Source organism: Fundulus heteroclitus, chromosome 20, assembly GCF_011125445.2.
Source record: "Fundulus heteroclitus isolate FHET01 chromosome 20, MU-UCD_Fhet_4.1, whole genome shotgun sequence".
Classification (NCBI taxonomy): domain Eukaryota; kingdom Metazoa; phylum Chordata; class Actinopteri; order Cyprinodontiformes; family Fundulidae; genus Fundulus; species Fundulus heteroclitus.
Window position 1 is genome coordinate 35,421,439 of NC_046380.1, and position 21,371 is coordinate 35,442,809.

Below are 21,371 nucleotides of genomic sequence, written 5' to 3' on the forward strand. Positions count from 1 at the left end.
ACACTTTCTGCTGCAGTTCTCTAACAGTGAGCTTCTGGGGGTATCTTTGCTCTCTGCTCACTGTGTGTGGAGGCCAGACATGGCTGACACATGATTTAAAAATATATTTTTCATAAATTGTTATATTATTTACTTGAAATTGTTGAAAGAACATGCATTATTCGTTTTGTGAACACTGATGTCACAATAATAATAAATGATAAATAAATCAAGATTTTTTTGATTTCAACATTTTAAAATGAGATATTTGAATATTGCTCACTGCTCATATGCCTACATGTAGTTGTGTAAGTTAATTACATTACAGAAATCCGCTTGATTATGTCTGATGTTTTTGACCGGAGGACAGCACAGGTAAGGGGGGGGGGGGGCTTTGAAGTATGGTGCCCAGGGGCACCACATTGTCTTAATACGGGCCTGTCAGGTACCACGACTCTCTGTGTCACATCATATTTCTAAACCAGGAGAACTGAAAATCGTTCATGGATAGTTCCTAGAAACTTTGTCCGTCACTGAAGAGTTAAGTATTAGATAAACGATTTATGATTTTTTTTTTTAAAAAAGCTCCAGGTACATTTGGTTTAAGGGATTGCTTAAAATAAATAAATAAAAGATCTCCTAGTATAACATGTTCTCTCTACTGAATAAAATAAAAAATATCAAGTTGGATTTTTCCTCATTTTTCCCCCCAGTGAGAGATCATGCTGACTTAGTTCAAGATGCATTTTTCTTGGAGGCTTGTCTGGATCCTCGGCAGATGCTTGAGTTTCCCTCCCCGCGTCGCCTGAGAAGTCCAGCCCCACCGAGTGGCGGGGACAGCCCCCACCCCCCCAGGCTGCCAGCTGAGCTGGTGGGTGGGGTGAAGGAGGCTGCGGAGGACACACAGGTAGAGAGGCAACTCCTTCAACCACGTCCACTTTCTGCAGACGTCTCCTCCAGCTCCCTCACACTCTCTCACGTACGCAGAGAGAGGTGGGAGTGTGCGCGGCGAGCATCGCCGGAGAGGTCCGCCTGCGTACTGGCTGCTGGAGGCACGTCCACACCGCCGCGCCGCTGCGCTCCATCAGACGCTCTCCCACCAGCCATGAGAGGCTGCTCCAGCCGACCCAAGTCCACGCAGAACCAGGGCAAGGCGGGTAAGAGTCGTCGCCTTTTTAACAGCAGATCCGCGCGTTCGGCGGCGTCCTTTTGACGGGATTACAGGAAGCGGATGGGGGGGACTGCTGCTGCTGCTGCTGCACGTCGAGCCGCTCTTAAAGACGTAAACAAGAGCGCTGCTGCTGCTGCTGGCTGCTTCACCTTTCCCCTACATTCAGCATCAGACAATATCTTTGCTGTTTATAGTAAGCAGCCTGGTTGTAACAGCGGCTTGGATCACAACAGAGGATGGAGAGGCAGGCGGGTTGCTCTGGGCTTCAAACTAACCCTTTAGATTTAGAATAATAATAGAAAACACACAGAACCAGAGGTCTATTTCAGGCTGATCTTTCTGTCTTTAAGGCTATTATTACTATTATTATTATTATTATGGATCTGGGTTGAGCGTTTCCAGCTGTTTGTTGTGATTGTTGTGATTGTGAACTCTTTGTGTTGGACTAGATGCAACACGTCCGGGGATGTCGATGCAGGGTCCAGATCGGCGCTGAATCCCCTCACTGAAGGGTACTGTGGTCCCAGCTAGGCGTCTATATTGGGAAGTGATTTGTCCAGGCTAAGAGGCAGCTAGCTGCAATCAGAGCCTGGCAGCTGCTTAGAGGAGGAGGAGGAGGAGGAGGTGGAGCTCTGCGCTGTTTCCTGTTCAGGCTCTGGTGTAAACTATGCAAGACACCTCACTGAAGAATCTGGCCCGTTTCTAACACCAGCAGCTGTCCAAAAGGGCCTTAAAATACTAAACAGAGGCCAACACACGCTTCAGTGTGTTTTTAGGGCTCTTGTGTGCTTTTTCCAAAATGCAGTGCAGAACTGTGACGTGTACTTTTCTTTTTTTTTTGGTTTGTTTCCAGTACAAACAGTGTGGAGTGCATTTGTATTTAGATGGCCGTGTACCCAAACTGTAGGGCATAATTATGAAGAGGAGGGAAAATTGCATGCTTGGCATAGGTTGTTTTAGAGATATGAATCTTAAAAGTGTGGCGTGCATCTGTGTCAGCCCCCTGTGGAAATGTTCTCTCGCACCACTTTCTGCCGCGTGTCTCCAAACGCTTTGCACATCTACAGAACGTAAACTCAGATTGAATGGATAGCATTTGTGAACATCAGGGCACGTGCAAGGATTTAGGATTTAGGATTTATATTTTAACTGGCCTGACTTAAAATCATGAACATGCTTGGATCTAAACCATGCTATTGTACCTCTGGCTGGAGGTGAACCTGGATATCAGCAGGTTTTTCTTCTGGAAGGTTCTGTTTTCTTTTTGTTATTTTTTTTTTTAAAGTTCTATTTATCCTTCCATCAACTCAGACTAATTTCCCCGTCCCCGTTAAAAAAGCATCACAACAGCATGATGCTGCCACCACCATGTTTCCCAGTGGAGATGAAGTGTTCGGAGTGATGTGCTGCACTCATTTTGTTCAGAAACAATTTAGCGTTGCATGTAGCGCAAAAAGCAATTCATTTTGGTCTCATGTGATCAGATCCCCCTCTTAAAAAAAAAAAAAAAAAAAAAAAAGCGGATCCACGTTTTTCAGTTTGCCTTGTCTCAAACTGCAGGTTTTATTTTCTTGCCTTTCTTCCATAAAGGATGGACTGAAATTGTCATGTCGACAGACTCTCCGCTGTGGCTCACTGCAGCTCCTCCAGAGTTACCACGACCCTCTTGGTTGCTTTACTGATTTATGCTCCCCTCTCGGTTTGGGTTGGCGGCTATGTCTTGGTAGGTTTGGAGCTGTGTGTCATGCCTTTTTTTTGTCTTGAGATGATGGATTAAACAGCGTTCTGTGAAAGGTTCCAAGCTTGAGATCGGTCTTCGTGATGCTCTTTGTTCACTAAAGTTCTCCAACCCCTGAGGCCTCCACAGAACAGCTGGATATATGCTTGGACTAAATTACAAAAAGAGATTTGCTAATCAAGTGACTTTTCAAGGCAATCGAGGTTGCACAGGATTTTTAACTTTGTAGGGATATTACATCAAAAGGGGGCTAAACACAAATGCAGACCGTATATTATTTTCCTTTCAATTCACCATCATGCGCTACCGTGTGTTGGTCTGTCACATAAAATACAGAAAGCTTCACAAGCCACCCCATTCAATAGAGGTTAAGCCCATCAAATAAAAAAATATGATCCACCTGATCAGCCCATGCCGATATCTCAGTGTCTCAGTTTGTACAGGATCATAAAAGCTCTGCAGCATGTTTGCTTTGCCCGGCTGAAATTCTAAAAATACTTTGTGAATTACAAGAGCAACTTTTCTTTGTGGACCCAACGAACCTGACATAAATTACGATCTGCCAGCAGTGAGGGACTATAGAAGTCATTTAATTAGAAACACCTCCAGCTCACCACATTTAGGTCACAGGCCCTGTTGCTCCATCTGCGAGACGGACTTAGAGCTTAATATAATCAGCAGCACGTAAGGAAAAGCACAAAACAGATAGGCCTACTAACCTGGAAACGTGACTGTTCACATACTTTAGATACACCTGCGCAAATCTGGTCATGCTGGGGAGAAATCCTGCTTTGTGTGTGTGTGTGTGCATGTGTGCGCAGTGTTTTCAGATTGCTGCGCTTGGCTACATACAATGAGAGTTTCTCAAAAAACTTCTTAAAATAAAACAAAGACTTAATGTGAAGATAAAATGAAATTGTACGTGTTGCACTTATTACAGATATGGACTTTGTTTCAACTTTTGTTCATACATATTTGTGCCAATGGTTTAGTGAAACTTAGCAGACTTAGGTCACCTCTTCCAGTCTAAGGGAGTGCACTAGTGCCATCTCGTGGCCAATGTCTGCAAGTACAAGAAAAGTGGAGCTTTGTAACTCTATAGACTTTATGCCAACAAAGTTGTCAGGAGAAAGAAAAGAATGGACAAAACCTTCAGTGTCTTGCAGCTGTAATCATAATAAGAGGAGATTCTACAAAGTATTGATTCAGACAGGATGAATAGAAATACATACCACACGTTTCATCTTTTAATTGCAAGGAAAGTTGGGGACTACATCTTATTTTCCTTCCACCTCACAATTTGGTGCCACTTTCTGTTGGTGCAACACATGCAACATGCGGTAGGAATACTTTGCAAGGTACTCCACTTTTTTTTTATCGCTTTTGCAGCTGACAAAAAGTGTAGCTGCTAAAAACTCACTCTGAAGCAACACACACACGCATATGCGCGCGTGCGTGCCCCCCCCACACACACATGGGTAACATTTTTTTAAAACTATCCACCTTCTTTCTTTTCATGTCTCACAGAGATCTTTCAACCTGAATCCCACTTATAGGCCGAATGCACCGAGTTTGTTCTTGGTTGGCTCTGAAAGTATTAGCTGTGCTGCGAGATTAGCTCAGATTTTAAAGGCTAGCATTCCATTCTGCAAAGATATTTCTGTTGTAACAGGCAAGCATGGTCTGGCGTCACGTCTGATGTAATAACACTGTGCTCGGAAAAGCAAATGTGAAACACAACGCATGGTGTAGCAATACAGGTTCTCTCTCTCTCTCTCTCTCTCTCTCTCTCTCTCTCTCTCTCTCTGTCACACACACACACACATACTTCTTACACTTTGGCTCTACTCCTGACTCCTAAATTACAAGTGGTGAGGGGGATCTGACAATCTTTTACAAAGCTACTTCAATCTTCTACAAAGTGCTTCCATCTTAGCATGCTGCATTCTCACACTTTCACAAAGTTCACAGGAACTCAGGTCTGTGTGGGTGCATCAGAGATCTTGCAGCAGATTTTCCCTTGTCAGTTTTCTTGAAGATGTCTAATGGAATGAAGAAGTCACTTCTACAGTCTACTTTCCCTTTTAATGTAAGGGAGGCTGTACTTAGCTGGGTCCAGCCTGCACATGGTTGCAGGTCTCTGTAGTAGAGACCTGCAAATCTCAGTGTAGACGGGCTATTCACGAGGGCCCATGGAAAAAGAGAAAGAGAGCTCTTTTCTATTTGATGCTACTGACTAACAGCGGGCAAAAAGAGGGCGATTGTTCCGGGCAGCTAGGCTTTTACCCAGTGGGTACCCTGCTGTGATGGAGCAGTTCCTTAGAGAGTGAGCTTCCTATAGCATTAGAAACAGTCTGATTTTATTCTACTTGGCTGAAAGCACAACAAATGCTTTAGTGTTTATTGAGGCTCCATCTAGAAATGTCTAATTATAGCTCTTGCTCCTACCTCCTGTTCCTTGACCTTTCATGGGGTCCACAGTAAGAACACTATCGTGGGTAGGAATGGAGCCTCGGACTGCTGTGGCGATTTCGGACAACCTTTAACTCGTACGTCATTACGCAACGGAAACGTAAATGGATGATGCGAGTAAAGAAGATGTGAGTCCGGGTCTTCAACCTTCCAAAAATGTGCAAAAGTGCACATTCTCTTCTCTCTGGACATTTTAGTTAATATACGTCAAGTGGGCTGTGCTTAAACATCATGCAATGCAAAGGATTGTGGGATTCCTTACAGCTCCTTAGGACCGGTAAGGGACATCGCAAGGTTCCTTTGCTAAAGGAGCTGTGAGAGGAAGCACACAGGCTCCTTTTCCTACCTCCTTCCTTGACTGCACTATTCGGACAGCACTTATGGCGACCGCTGACTCACTTCCGCTTTGGCGGAAGAGTCCTCACCCAAAAGACGTATTCGGGTGCAGCCTTAGTTATTTTTGAGCATGAAAATAATTTTCGCACCGGGCACAATCAGCAGACATAATCCTTGTTGTGCCATCTGCCGGCAATACCCCAGAACTATCAGAAGGCAAGATGACGACAATTGACGCAGCAACTGTGAGAGCCAGTAGACCGCCCTGCAATGCTTCGTATTAAAGTGACAGCTCGCCGTGGTTGAAGATCAGCCTGATCCCACTTAATCTGGGACCTTTCCTCTTTCCTTTCACACCTCGGCTGGGAGTTGTTGACTAACTTGGCTTCATTGTTTTTCCTTGTTTACTCGTTGCACGCATGCGCAATGTCGTACCTCTGGCCACGTGGTCTTGCTATAAGAAATATACACAAAAGGGTATTAACAAATACAGCAAAAACAAAGTTTACTATACAGAAATTAAATATAATAAGCCAACAGGCTGTGATAATTTATTCATAAATTCTTTGTATGCAACCATATTGAACTTCGGTACAGTAAACTAGAAATTTATATATAAAAAAAAAACTCATTGTATGTGACTTAGCCCAGTAGAAAAAGGGAATGTCTATAATTAGCATCAAGGAAAAAGTTCTAAGGTTAGAACCACTGCTGCCCGAAAAGCACACTTTGTGGGATGTGTTCTTAAAGCATCTTATATTTGATATATTTACTTTTGGGGAAATATTTTGTGGACTGAGTCAAAAGCGGAACTATTTGGATCGGGATGTAGGGCATACACACGAAGTACCAAAGACAGATCAGGGAAAGAATGAGAAAAGGATAGTACCTTGTTTAGGTAATGTGTTGTTATAATTATATAACAGCTTTACGGAGATTTGTTTACAAGCATGTACCTTTTTTTTAAAAAAAATGAAAAACTGTGGCATAAAAAGTGTTAGACCTAGCTGAGTCAACAAGCATTGCTGCACTTGGAAAGGCAAGTCATTTGAGCTAACGTATTTTTCGGCCTACAAGGCGCACTTAAAATCCTTAAATCTTCTCAAAAGTCGATGGTGCGCCTTATATATGATTAAAGTTGGGCTTACTGACCAATTTTATGTGGTAAAATGTCCTCAAAAATCTGTTAAAATGTGTAAGTACGACTTTGGTTAGCAACAAAGCTACTCCGCTCAATGGATATTTGGAGCATTACGGTACACTGTGTTACTACGTGATCAGACCCCTGAGCTGTCTACAAGAGTGCCTGACTGTAATGTAGAAACTAGAAGTGCATTCATGTAAAGGCCCCCAAATACTCAGGTGGTCCGCGCATACTCAAGGCGGACTCTGAGCGTACAGGTACGTGTCACACTATAAACTTCTCGGAGGCAAGAATTCTTTACATCAAATGTGACACCCAGCTTGATACACTGAGCTGATCCAAGCAGGCGGTTGCCAGGACGTGCGGCATCACAGTTCCTCTCTGTTCTCACTGACAGGTGGGACCCTGCTGGAAAAGAAACGGCTCTAGGTGCTCAGCTATCCAATCACACATTTTACCACCCGTTCTGCCGCTTCGTCCCACTGACAGAAAGTGTGGGAATTGTAGGAATTTGCCACAAGAAATGTAGGCAACAGTACGTTTGACTATGAAGGGTAAAACGTCCGCTGAGAGTCAGCGCGGAGTCCACCAAGCTCACAGTAGACGCACGGCACAGTATGCCTGAGTATGTAGGAGCCTTTAGGCAGCCCATGCCCGGAGTATGCCCTAGCAAAAATAGACCTAGTAAGTTAATTCAATATAGTTGAATTTTGGCCTTAAAAACAGGGCAGTGTAGTCCAACTACTCGGATAGAGAGCTATGTATATGAAGGGGTGCAGTGATATTACACTCTTGGGAAGAATATTTAGTGCGCCTGATAATCCGGTGCGCTTTATATGTGGACAAAGACGCGTTAATTCACTGTGCACTTTATAATCCAAGTGCACCTTATGGTCCGAAAAATACGGTAAGTAAAACATTAGTCAGACTGGTTGGAGACTGTTTTATTGCAAACAAATATAATGTAAAGTCACGTGATTAACAGTCATTAAGGCAATGAGACAAAACCAAAATAATGTAAATTATTCATACAAATCTAAACTCAGCTAGAAAATACTTTCATGGCGATAACTGATTGGTCCACGCAAGTCATCTGTGTTGGGATCTAAACCGTTCCACTGTTGCGCTGGCTGTATGTTTAGGATTGCTGTCCTGCTGTGTTTTCCGCCTTACAACTGTGCGTTACTTTTTGTTGGTCAATTGCAAAAAAAAAAAAAAAAAAAAAAAAATCTATTAAACTTTGCAGCTGTAATGTGACAACGTGTGAAAACGTTAACTTGGTATTATACTTTTTCTATAGGCAGTGCACAAGTGCATTTTACCTAACATCACCTTTCTGCTCACCTTACTGCTTTAATAGTTGTATCTGTGGTTATCGTGCTGTTATAATCGTTTATGACTGAATGAGTCTGTGATTTATGTGATACAACAACTATTCAAGGTAATTGCTGCGCCTCACCCAACTACAGTACTGTTCTGTTCATACATTACTTATGGTTGACCAGGAAGCTACTTCCGCGTTACGGCCTGTATGGCAAGTCAAACTACAATACATTTGATAATCTCAGAATTGGAATCACATAGAAACATTTCCTTTGTTCTGGTAATGCTGTTGTAAAAGTGTTTATTTTTTACTTTAAGAATGCTATTTTGACTGAGGGAAACAATTGCTGTATTTTGCAAAAAAAAAAAAAAGAAAAATAATTCCCACCAATTTTATATGTACATAATTTGAAATGTCTGTACATTCAGAACAAAGTGGAACCATGGTCAACTTCTGATGCTGAAAAAGTCATTGTGGGGAGACATCTGATTAAATATCATCGGTATTGCCATACAGTCGACCGTTGGGTTCCATTGAAGTGAAACTGAGAGCACGTGACAGGGACACACACACGCGCACCGGGGGGAGAGAGAGAGAGAGAGAGAGATCGCGAGCAGCAGCTGCGAGGTCGTCCGAACTAAGCCGCACCGATGAAGCACCGGTCACCTTCGGAGCAGCATCACGGGAAGCAGCCCCGGGTCTGTGTCCCTGCTGCGGCCGCCTCAGCCTCGCCGCAGAGCGACATGGAGGACAACCCTACGTTCAGTCCGCGGGAGCTAACCCAAAACCCCTTGAAGAAGATATGGATGCCGAATAAGCATGGCCTTCCCGAAAAGCACATTTCTCATCGAAAGGGTGCGTAAGGGTTGACGTGGCGACCGTTGCCATGTTAGCTCGAGCTCAGCAGCTCTTCGCCGAGTGACTCGTGCTGGTGAAAAGTCGCTCTTTAACCCGGTGAATTAGCTCTGCGTCAGCCCGTCTGCTGTGATGTGGAGCTAAAGGCTGAGGCGCAGGGTTCAGACGCGGTGCTGTGCGGCTCCTGCTGTCTGGTTCACACGGTTATGTAAGGGTTGACATAATGTACCCAGAGGAGAAAAGACTCGCACTGTTCTTCATGTCCGTCTCCTTTCCGCTGTTGTGCCAAACGAAGCGCCGGTTGCTGATAAACGGGAACTGTATCTTTGCGAAAAGCCTTCTCCCGCGGATGTCATCACTCGTTCAATCTGCATACAAACACCTCATTGTGGCGAGAGAGAGGGGGGTTAAGAGGCTACAACCTAACGAGCCGGAAGTTGGCGTCCGGTTCGGCAACCACAGGCTAAATATTTTTGGTTTAACAAACAGAGCTCTTTTAATGATAAAAAAAATATATATATATCTCTTGTTAAAATCGGGCAAGTATTGGTAGAGTTGTGACTGATAATAAGTCAAGATAATCACAATTATGGACAATAGAATGGAAATAGCTGAAAATGATTCACAAATTAAAGGACACATGGGGTATAGCCAGCCCAAGGCATAAGCGAACCGAGATGTCTGTTTAGGGTCCTTAGGCTAGCAGGCCATCTGTGCAGGTGGGGTACACCAAGAAGTTCTAAATTTAGTTTTATTGAATGATTATCCTAGAAGAGAATCTTTTTTTTTTTTCTTTTCTTTTTTCTTCAGGATTTGATTGGTCAATCGCCCAACAAGAACCGATTGAGTGGTAAATTGCCGATTGATTGTTGTAACTCTCCTCGAATGAGTTATTTTCTTCACAAATCAGAACCTTTTCTAGTTAATATGTAAATAGCGCGTATAAGTCAATTTAGATCTAAACATTGTAAATGTTTTAGATCTTGTCCGGAGTCTTTGAAAGCGACGAAATAACCCTTTAACCAAGCGGCGCGACTGAGACGCCGGCTTTCGGAGCCATCAACGCTTAGCGGGGTAGGATGTTGAGGTGGAGTGATGTTACCGGAGATCAGCAGAGCGAGGAGCCTGCGTGAGACATCCTTTCGCATCCAGGATTCAGAGTGACCTCTGCTCTATAATCTTCTCTGATAAAAGCAATGCAGTGCAAACATGAGATACTTGTTTAATTATGTAACCTGAAAGGCAATAATTAGGCACGCTGTCCTTTTTACAGCCGTGAAGATAATTCTGGGGTGATTACACTGGTGTTTGATCGGGTTTAAAGACCAAATTCTTTTTGTATGTCTTCCATGCTGATAAAAAAAAGCGGATCCTGATGACAAGAGGGTTTTTTTTTTTTTTTTTTTTTTTCCAGTATGTATGACCAACTGTCCCACCCTGATCGTGACCGTGGGCCTTCCCGCGAGAGGGAAGACTTACATCTCCAAGAAACTGACCCGCTACCTGAACTGGATCGGCGTGCCGACCCGAGGTACGACTACCCGGCATTTTGAGTAGCGGGGTGAACGGAGGCCGACGGGCCCCGGAGACGTCAAGAGACACGAGGCCGGGAGTATCCTCACCTCTCCGCTCTGTTTCCTGCAGAGTTCAACGTCGGGCAGTACCGGAGGGAGTTCCTGAAGATCTACAAGTCCTTTGAGTTTTTCCGTCCTGACAACGAGGAAGGCTTAAAGATCAGAAGGTACGAGGAGCGTTTGTCTCCAATGATCTGTTGTTGTTTTTTTAAAGCTGCAGTGACACGATATTTAGAGCGGGCATATTTGCAATCTGTGCAGGCAGTGTGCTTCGGCGGCCCTGAACGATGTGCGACAGTATTTAACAGAGGAAGGAGGCCAAGTTGCTGTAAGTTAAATGTTCTGATTTTGGAGGTTGTTTTTTTTTTCTGTAGTTAAAGGATGTTATTTGATGCTAAAGGGCTCCACTGTGTTGGGCTTTTATAGGTGTTCGATGCAACAAACACCACCAGAGAAAGAAGGGAAACCATCCTGGAGTTTGCGGAACAGAACGGCTTTAAGGTAAACCTGCCGTCTTAAAGCCTGAGGCTGTTAATGACCGCGGCTGTGCTCAGTCTGAGTCGGCTCCCTCTGCTTTCAGGCTTTTTTTGTGGAGTCTGTGTGTGAAGACCCGGACGTCATACAGGAAAACATAGTTGTAAGTAGCTGTGTTTACACAAGCATCCCTTCCCTTCGTGTTTTTAGCTCCCGGCGTGTTTCCACCATCTCTGACCAGCTTCCCTGTCCCTGCTGAAGAACAGCATCCCTGCAGCATGACGCCGCCACTACCAGGGTGACCCTCGGTGGTGGCGGCATCATCACGTTAGGATTCATTATTGTTATGTTGCATAAAATCCTGATTAAATGCATTGATGTTTGTGGTTAAAAAAGACTGAAATGTGGAAAAAAAAGATCATATCAGATCATTTTGCCTTGGAGAAAATAAACTTTTGTACACGTTCTACTCTCTCCTCGGCTTTAGCAAGTGAAGCTGGGAAGCCCTGACTACACAAACTGTGACACAGAAGAAGCTGTGGAGGACTTTATGAAGAGGATCAAGTGTTATGAAAACTCTTATGAGACGCTGGATGAGGTTTTAGACAGGTGAGGGTGAACAAAAGGCCCAAAATGAATGTTCATATCCAGCTAGCGTCTGCTCGTCTTCTGCTCATTGTTTGACTCTGATTTATAAAAGTGGAACGAAGGTCTTAGTTGATTTCTCATCTCCTTTCAGGGATCTTTCCTTCATCAAAATTATGGATGTAGGCCAGCGTTACCTGGTTAACAGGGTGCTGGACCACATCCAGAGCCGGATCGTCTACTACCTCATGAACATCCACATCACGCCGCGATCGATCTACCTGTGTCGCCACGGGGAGAGCGAGCTTAACGTCAAGGGTCGCATCGGAGGAGACTCCGGTCTCACGCCAAGGGGCAAAGAGGTAGAAGAGACTTTAAAATAAGAGAGATCCGTCTCTGGAAATGTTGTCGTCCTCTTTTCTTTTCCTAGTAGAGTAAAGCGAACCTGTCTCTTCTCCGTCCAGTTTGCTAAGAAGCTGAACCAGTTCATCCAGACACAGAACATAAGCGAACTGAAGGTGTGGACCAGCCAGATGAAGAGAACCATCCAGACAGCAGAGGCCCTCAATGCCCCCTACGAGCAGTGGAAGGTCCTCAATGAGATCGATGCGGTAAGCTTCAGCTTATTCGCTTCCCTTTCATGAACCCCAATCCTCGGTTCTTTTTGTTTTCACAAAGAAACACCGGGTCTAAATGCGTATGAAGGGATCCTTTCAAGTTGGACCAGTCAGGGTGGTACATGGCATAGCCCATTTACCGAGGCCTTAAAGCTTTGGTGCAGCCATCCATGGTTCCATTCCCAACCCTGGGGCATGTCTTCTCCACTCGTCTCTTTCCCCATTTCAGTCTGATTGCTGTGAAGAAAGGCCAGTAGTGGCACAAAACCTTTGAAACTGTCCGATGTCGTCCTAAGGCCAAAAAAGCATAGCATAAGCATTAGAGCTAGATTAGACACCATCCAAACGGGACAGCCACTAAGTAAACTGCAAATGCTAATAAGCAAGCTAATATCTGGTGGCGTTGACCAAAGGGACCAAGTGCCATCGTCATCCCTGGGTGGTACCCCGCCCTGGGCGTAGAGGCATATCGGCCGCCTCAAAATCTGCCCAAACACTCTGGTTTTACACCTTTAATGCATTATTGATGTTGTCTAACTGGTCTGCGTTGTCATTTTTAGGGTGTGTGCGAGGAGTTGATGTATGAGGAGATCCAGGAAAACTATCCTCTGGAGTTCGCCCTGAGGGACCAGGACAAGTACCGCTATCGCTACCCAAAAGGAGAGGTCAGAGGTCAACAGAGCTTGTTGTTGTTTGGTCACGCTTTTATTCTCTGATTGAAGCTACGCCTTCGGACGTTTTGACGCGTACGGCCACAGCGAGGCCACGCACAGTTTGCATTCAGAGTTTTTAGACAAAGTGCTACTTTATAGAGTTTTACAGCTGACTGGTTTTGAAACTTCAACGTGACGATGTTCTCGTCTCGTTTATTTTTGGATGTTCGTTGTGGTTTTCTGTTCCCCTTTCTGAGCCAATTGGAACCAGATGTGGAACATTTGTTTGTCTGCAAATGGTTCCAGAGGCTTATGGGGTAAAAAATGCTAAGAAGGCTACTTTAGAAACAAGCCTGATTTTAGCAAAATCTACACGTACCACAGACATCAGGTAGAGCTGAGGGCAGCTTAGTCTGAGGCAGCCATGGCAGATTACTCAGTAATCTCTGACTGGGCCTATAACAACCAGAAACCTAATATCGTACCGAACGTGTTACGATAAAGGCCCTGCCGAGAAATTAACCCAATGGTCTGATGCATAGGTGCATATCAGTAAATATATTCGAGAAGTTAATTTATCTAAACAGTTCGATTCTAAAAGCTAAACTCATATTAGGTTTATTACACACATAATGATTTGTTTTAAATATTTATTTATGATAATTGTGATGAATATGGTGTACCGCTAGCTAAAAATCTAAATGTAGTTTTTCCAGAATATTAGGATATAAAATGTGAGACCAATGGGGAAATAATTTTAGTAGAGAAATTTTAGCCTAGACGTGTTGTCTTGAGTAGGTCTGCTAGCTTGATTTCCCTGCAGGCGAAACCCCAAAAGGTCTTTGCTAAAGCAGCAGTGGGTTCAGACTGCTGTATCTAAACTTAATAATGGAAAGTTGAGCGAAGGGAAAAAGTCTGGTAGAAAAAGTTGTACAAGCAACAACATTATCCGCAGCCATTAAAGTTTGTTGTCACACATCTGCGCAATGGAAACCAATAAAAACATGCCCAGATTTTAATATTTAGAAATACTTTGTAAACCAGAGCGAGATCATTTTTTTATCCCCTGGTTGCACACTCATCTGTAAAGGTGTTTTTATTTGCTGTTGTTAACTGTTGCTGTATATTCAAGGACAATGCGACTCAGATTCAGTTTTCCATCCTGTCACGTCTTTTCTCCTTTGTTAATATATGAACGACTAACACATTGTTCAAATAGCTGCTTACCGCTTACTCCTCACTAATGAGACTCAGCCTTTCAGGCGCCTTTTGCTACTCACTAAATCACAGTAACCACGTTTCTCATTAGTTGCTCCTACTGTGGCTGAATGCCCGATGGTCAGCTCTCACCTTTTATTCACCCCATTAACCCTCCATTAAGCTCACAGACCAAGACGCATTTGGCCGTGAGTGTCCATTTTCCCCCCTGATTAAATGTTGGTCTGTTTACACGCATAGATAACGTCTACCTTAGCAGATTGACTCTGACCTTTTAGTCGACGTTCTGATTAGCCTCTTTAACGTGATGTCATGCTCAGTCCTATGAGGACCTGGTGCAGCGCCTGGAGCCGGTCATCATGGAGCTGGAGAGGCAGGAGAACGTGCTGGTCATCTGTCACCAGGCCGTCATGCGTTGTCTGTTGGCCTACTTTTTGGACAAGACAGCAGGTAGGTGCTTTAAGTGGACGACAAAGACAAACAATGCATGCAAAATAAAATCTATAAAGCATTGTGTGAAATACCCAGAACTAAATCGTCATGTGTAAGTGGTTAACATCTGCTTGATTTTGCGTGAAAACTATAACATGTTCAATCGCTGGCCCGGAGTATTAAATAGCCTTAAACCTGCCACACATATTAATATATTAATAATCAGGCTCTGAACTCTCGCGTTGGCCCCTTTCTTGCAGTCTCTAACTACATGGGTAACATTCCTTCAAGACAAAATAATTGGAGCATCTAAATTTTAAGCCATTCTTAGCACCTCATTTTAATGACTAGGATGCTCATCACGGCTAGCGTTAATTCAGTTCAGTTTTATTTATATAGCAGCGGCAACAACACACATCATCCCAATGGACTTTACAAAGTCAGTCCACTCCAGTTTAAACGTTTTCTGTCAAAGGAAACGGGCTCCACACACGGGGAGCGATGTCGCTCCCTCTCCATTCACTACTTATGGAATTTATACGATGAAGCAACAATCAGTTCCCCCCTCCAGCCAAGCGACCGGAGAAATTCGTGCATGTGAAATTTTCAAGCTCGTACACGTGATATTTTGTCGCTTGACACTACAGCCATTTATCCAGATCAGCTGTGAGGTGCGCCATAAATGATGACATTCTTCATGCTGGACGAACCTGGTTGTATTTTTCTTTTGTAGAGTAGACATAAATGCAAGATTTCAGTCAATTCTGGAAATATCTTGACTCTTTGTCTTTGTTGCACATGGACTGCTTTGGAAATATCAAAAGCCCTCCAATTTAATAACCAATAAAAGTTCTGGGAAACAAGCGATCCAACAGCGTGATTTGAAACGCTGCCATCGCGGGTCTTCACCACGGTGTCGATGAAAGCCATTAGTTGTGGTCGTTGGTCGCTCCCAGTGTGTCGAGCCCAAAACCCAGCAGGTGCCATTGAGTCTTGATGAGCAGCATTCATTCCTCCTAAAAGAGCATGTGGCCACAGTGGACAGACGTCTGCATCCATGGCTTTGCAGCAATCCCTCACTCCGAGCATGCATGGAGCGACAGTGGAGAAGAAAACTCCTCTTTAACAGGAAGAAACCTCCATCAGAACCAGGCTCAGTGTGTTGAGCGTGGCGGTGACCCATGTGTAGAGGCCTCAGTTATCAATGGGTCCATCTCTGGTTTCAGTTCCGGCATGTGGACCTTTGTCGCATGTCTTCCTCAGCTCTCTCTCTCTCTCTCTGTCCCATTTTCTTGTCAGCCTACTTTTAAATAAAGACCACTAGTGCCACACAAAAAAAAATTAACCGTCTTAATGTGAACGGCCCTCTACCACAACCGCCTGGTTCTTTGAGAAGACTGGATATACAAAAGCGCACAGAAGCCCTGAACGAGTTAGTGGATAAGCTTATGAGTCAGTTTTCAAATCTAGAGGATGAAAAAGAGCGCATTCAGTTAGTTGCAGTAAAGGAAAACTGCAGAGATGGCTCAGGGTAACATAAGCCACTCTAACTATAAGCTTTGTCAAAAAGGAAAAATGTAATCCTAGTCTTAAAAGTAGACGGGGTGTCTGCCTCATGGACCAAAACTGGGACTAAAGGATCTTACCTCCCATTCTACTTTTAGAGACTCTAGGAACCACCAGCAGACCTGCAGTCTGAGAGCGAAGTGCTCTGTTAGGAACATACGGGGTAATCAGAGCTCTGATATATGATGGAGCTTGATTATTAAGGGCTTTATATGTTAGAAGAAGAATTTTAAATTCTATTCTTGATTTAACAGGAAGCCAATGAAGGGAGGCTAACATTAGAGACATATCTCTTTAATTTCTTACCAGAACTCTTGCTGCAGCGTTTTGGATCAGCTGACCATTAGTCTCCATGTAGACCCTTGCCTTAAATCCAATTCTAGTGGCCAGCTGACCTCTCTGCACACGTCTGTTCACGAATCATGACGGAAAAATGGCGCCACCTCCTTCCTCACGGCCGTGTTTATGCTAGGTTCTTAACAAGTGACAGGAACAAAGCATTTCTGCCTTATCTTAAACAAGGCTGGCGATGAAGTATTCTGATAACATATCCCGTGTATAAATAAACCAGTCAAAGTAAAATTGTCTTCCATGTTTGTTTGTTTTCTAAGAATGCAAATGAAATGTTCAGTGCTCCCTTTCTTGCAGTGTGGTCTTTTCATTGATCTGGTTTCTTTGTCGCTCTAGAGGAGCTGCCGTACCTGAAGTGCCCCCTACACACTGTGCTGAAGCTGACGCCTGTGGCCTACGGTACGGCTGCTTTCTCCTGTTTGATAGGCCTCACGAGTGGATATGCACTGGAAGAAAAAATCACTTTACCAACAACTGTATCAATCGTTGTCTCTCAATACGCAGGCTGTAAAGTGGAGTCGATCAGCCTAAATGTGGAGGCGGTCAACACACACAGAGAAAAACCAGAGGTGGGTTACATCACAAAAACAGACCGTGTTTTTTTTTTTTTTCCAAGCCAAAAGGGTTTAATAATAGGTTGCTATTCATGGTAGTTGCAGAGAACAGTTTCTCTGCAGGGTGCAAACTGCAAATACATAGAACAATGAGCTCAAAGAAACCTTTACACCATGTTTTTTTGTTTTTGTTTGTTTGACCAAAAACATGTTGTACCATTTTAAAGCTAATCTCTTTTTCCCACTCCTACAGTTCATGCAGGTTATTTAAAATGATTTTATTCTGAACAGCAGCAGATGCTGAATGAATGTATTTGTTTATTACTTGTTTATAACCAATAAAGCCTCTGAATGAGGTTTGTTGGAGTTCACAAATAAATGGCAGTATCCACGAGGCGCTAGCGTCCTGACTAGCATTGTTAACTCACGGCTGAGGGAGATGATTCTTTAAAACCGAACTGGGAAGGTTTGCCTGGTTTCAGATTGTTTGTGTCAGTGGATGTCATGTTTCCCTTGTGTTTGATTCCTCCACCTCTTTCTGTTTTTCGTCAAACAGAACGTAGAAGTGAGTCGGATGTCAGAGGAGGCTTTGATTACTGTGCCAGCTCACCAGTGAGGCAGTTAGCCCTCCTCAGCACCCTCAACCCTTCCCTCCATTAGCCATGATTACGCACAATGAACCCTTAAAACGCACAAAACTTGATTGAACTTCCTTCCTCTGGTCTTGGCTTCTGTTTTTCTTCCTCTTTCATTTAAAGACCTGATGATGGTGGTAATTACCTGGATTCCAGATTCAAAAAAAAACATTTTTTTTTTTTTGAAGTAAGGAGGGATGTTTTATTTATTTCTTTTAACCTTATCACGAATCCCGTCGCGCTCGCTCTCCCATTTTTGGAGAACGGACGAAAAGCAAGCGAAGGTCTTTTTAAATGACACTGCACTCCAAACTATGAAGCAATGAAGCTCCAGCACCTTGTCTGAGGAAGCACCTTTATGTGTAGCTAATTTATTCACTGATCTTGTCTGTAGATCTGGGTTAAGAATGTCAGTTTCTTTTTTACTAGTGCCTCGTAGTTTTTAAGAAAACTCTAATCTGTCTACACAACGTTGCAAAATTGTGCCTAACAATCATTTTCAGTCTGTGAAACAGTGTTAAATTAAAGATTCTGGATATACAAGTATGTTGTTATTTTTGATAAATGTTAAAGATCTTAGAGTATATCCATATTGATGATCAGAATGAAGAGAAAGATGTTTCTGTGTGCTGTTTCTAAATAAACTTGACCCAAGCATCGTCTGATCCAAACCAAACTCTCCTTGTGCTTCATTTAAACAAAACAAAAAAAAAACTCTCCATTGACAGCTGCTCTGATAGAGACAGAGGAAAACAACAAAAGAAAAGTCATACAATCACTAAACGGGTAGCAACATTATTATTTTTTCCTCTAAAGCATTTGTTTAGAGTATTCATTTCTGTTTTATAGACTTGCTGTTATATTATTTTGTCTAGAGGTTAAAACCTAAATTGTTAAAAATACATAAAATCTAGACCACTTTACAATAAGGCTCCCCTTATAGAGGCCTAACAAATAGCTGCTACAGATGTTATTCATTTTTTCTGTAAACACTTTATAAGTGATAAGTGCTTTTTCTGCATTAATTAAGGGAACGCCAGAGATAAAACTGAGCGGTTTCTTATTAGATAGTGAGCCTGATCTGTTCAACTATATATTTCATCTAGAGTTGCTCATATTAGACATTTCAGCCTAAATTACTACCTTGTAATCAGAAACATTACATTGCTTGTAATCAGTTTAGGCTCTTGCTCGGCCTTAATTGGACAATAAACGCTTATGAATGAGTTAGTGTTTAGATTTGTTAATAACATATGTACTAAGCTATTAACCATCTACAAGGGTAGCTTATTGTAAAGTACCAAATTATCTGCTAGACCTCAGTGTCCAAATATTTAATATTTAGCTGCGCAAGGGTGTTCCCCAGGGGTCTAATTTAGCCCCCCTTTCCTTTCTATTTTAATTTTGCCTTTTTGTGTGTGTGTGTGTGTGTGTGTGTGTGTGTGTGTGTGTGTGTGTGTGTGTGTGAAATAAAGGTAAAAAAATAAAGGAGTTCACCAACTGGAACCAAAATACATGTATATCCTAATAGAACTGTCTTTTATACAATAGTACCCTCCTTATAGAAAGCTAAGGAATGTTGTGTGTGTAATCACTTTATTCCAGCCTTCTTCTTTTGACCTTTCTGACAACAAACATGTTTTAGTTTATGTTCATGCGGCCATTTTGACCAGGGCGGCCTGGATAAAGACATGTATCCATATAGGGCCTTACTGACTTAATGAAGGCGCGATTACTATTTACAAAATCAGGTCTCTGAGTGAGATTACTTTGAGATGGGGGATCGGGGGGGGGGGGGGGGGGGTGGAGGAGAGCAATATAGTTGATACCTTCCACTGTCCACATACTGCTCTCCTGTGCTGCTCTCACTGAGGACTGGGCTACTTCCCGTTCATTCATACACAAAGGTTCCTCTGGGGTTGAATAACAGCGCTGTCATTGAGCCTGAACAGAACGCTGACTGTGCCCACAACAGACTCCTGTCTGCTCAGAGCTGCTGAATTATGCTCGGCATAGTCCTGGCATTTAGTTTTGACTTGTAAATAATGTGACCGGAGTCATGATTATTTTAACGGCAACAAAGACGAAAGCAGAGAACCACGGCTCCAATGGCGTGTGTGGCGTTCTGAAGCTAAAAATCCCCCATAGAGGAAATCCTCTGATGCAAACAGACTAATGTGTCTCAGAGAAAAACCAAACCATTGTGAATTATCCGGATTGATCTAAACTCGTTGCCTTTATGCTAACCTTTCATAAAACTTTCTCATCAAAACACAAGATGTTGTGCAATGAGTGAACCCCCCCCCTGGCCAAAACAGTGTTGGATAGTAAATGCACGTTGGCTGCAAAGCGCCGACGACTGTTGGTACACAGCTGTGCATGAAAAGTCCTCTGACCCAGATGCGTTCCTCCTTCCAGAACGTTGACATCCATCGCACCACTAGAGACGCCCTGCAGACGGTCCCTGCTCACCTCTGATGCCTGTCGTGTCGCTCTCCGGTGATCGCTGAAGTCGAAGCCTCCTGCCCCGTAACGGACGTGCTGGTTTCTCACCCTTCCAGTCACCCCGGCCTCCTCTGACCGATGGGGAGGACGACACGCCACCGCCCACGCCATGTATAACTCCTGTTCCCCCCCCCGTGTTTGTCCTGTTCGAGGGGTTAAAAAGGAGCTTAACCGGAACACTTTGATCGGTCGTGACCCAAATGTTCATATGTGAAAGTTGCAGACCATCGTGCTCGAGGCCCGCTCCGATGGTTTTTAAACTCACCGCGTTTTCAGTGTGTTGTTGTCGTGCACAGCAGTTGTTAACACTGGCAAGTTACTGTGACGTTTTCGAATATTAACCATGTGGTTTTACTCCAATAATCATGTGATTTTTTGTTTTGTTTTTTTGTCTGCTGCATGTTTGACTTTGTGCAATCATAATTTCACATGAAGGTGGCCGCAGTGATATTGTGCAATTTTGTAGGTTTTTAACCTGCTTTAAAATAAATAAATAAAAAAACAGCCCCGTGCTGGTAGGAGAGAACGGAGCAGAGCAGCGCCACTGTCGCTTGGATTGGGTGAAAATAAAGGCCGCCTGTGAAATATCATTGTGACGCAACACATTTAAGCAATAGAAATGCAAAGAGGATCATTAGCCAAATTACTGGTTGTGCTGATCTTGACTTGAAAATGTATGTTCCGACTCTACTGCAATAAAGATGTTATTTTTTTAAACCACTCTTTTATTTTATTAGTGAGTCACTCACTGTGTTTTCTGAAGACTCTTTTTTTTTTTTCCCCCACAAAAAAAAAACCCAACCTGCTCGTCTGCTGAACAAAAGGTAATACCTGTCAAATATTCTCATTGTTTAATTAGGCTTATCACTGAATAGTGTGTTCTACACAAGTACATGAAAGATTTATGATGTCTAGTGACCCCACTTTGGTCTTAAATGAATTGTTTAATAACTTGGCCTTACCTCCAACAGGAAGTTGAGCGTGTGTTCCTCATACGCTTGTAGAGCATTAAACAAAAAAAGTTTAAAAAGTATGACCTAAAGGATCTGCCGCAGAAGACGAGTGATTCGTCTCCACAGACGTTGGCGATGTTTAGAATATATGCGATATTACCGCTAATATTTTTTTAACTCCAGTTTTAAATACTTTTCTTTGAAATAGTCTGTTTGGGGAACCAGGATGACATTC

At 43.2% G+C, this 21,371-nt stretch overlaps 1 protein-coding gene across 4 annotated transcripts; it reads left to right on the forward strand.

The window, feature by feature from the left end:
• The first annotated feature begins 851 nt into the window (after positions 1-851).
• LOC105926012 (6-phosphofructo-2-kinase/fructose-2,6-bisphosphatase 4) lies at positions 852-20,903 on the forward strand. Of its 4 annotated transcripts, none has more exons than XM_012862155.3 (14): positions 852-1,136; positions 10,434-10,550; positions 10,664-10,760; positions 10,855-10,921; positions 11,020-11,094; positions 11,174-11,230; positions 11,555-11,676; positions 11,807-12,014; positions 12,117-12,263; positions 12,830-12,934; positions 14,461-14,590; positions 16,826-16,888; positions 16,994-17,058; positions 20,097-20,900. In XM_012862155.3, the coding sequence occupies exons 1-14, from the start codon at positions 1,085-1,087 to the stop codon at positions 20,154-20,156; spliced, it is 1,365 nt and encodes a 454-aa protein (XP_012717609.3). In that variant the 5' UTR covers positions 852-1,084; the 3' UTR covers positions 20,157-20,900. The 4 variants fall into 4 exon arrangements, with proteins under 4 accessions (XP_012717609.3, XP_012717608.3, XP_012717607.2 ...); XM_012862154.3 differs by lacking the exon at positions 20,097-20,900 and adding an exon at positions 17,600-18,349; XM_012862153.3 differs by lacking the exon at positions 852-1,136 and adding an exon at positions 8,767-9,019 and having other exon boundaries at positions 20,097-20,903.
• Positions 20,904-21,371: the final 468 nt, after the last annotated feature.

Coding starts and splice junctions, on each gene's coding strand:
- LOC105926012 (XM_012862153.3), top strand. CDS start 8,815: ATGAAGCACCGGTCACCTTCGGAGCAGCATCACGGGAAGCAGCCCCGG. Junction 11,677..11,806: donor CTGGATGAGGTTTTAGACAG/GTGAGGGTGAAC, acceptor ATCTCCTTTCAG/GGATCTTTCCTTCATCAAAA. Junction 12,264..12,829: donor TCCTCAATGAGATCGATGCG/GTAAGCTTCAGC, acceptor TGTCATTTTTAG/GGTGTGTGCGAGGAGTTGAT.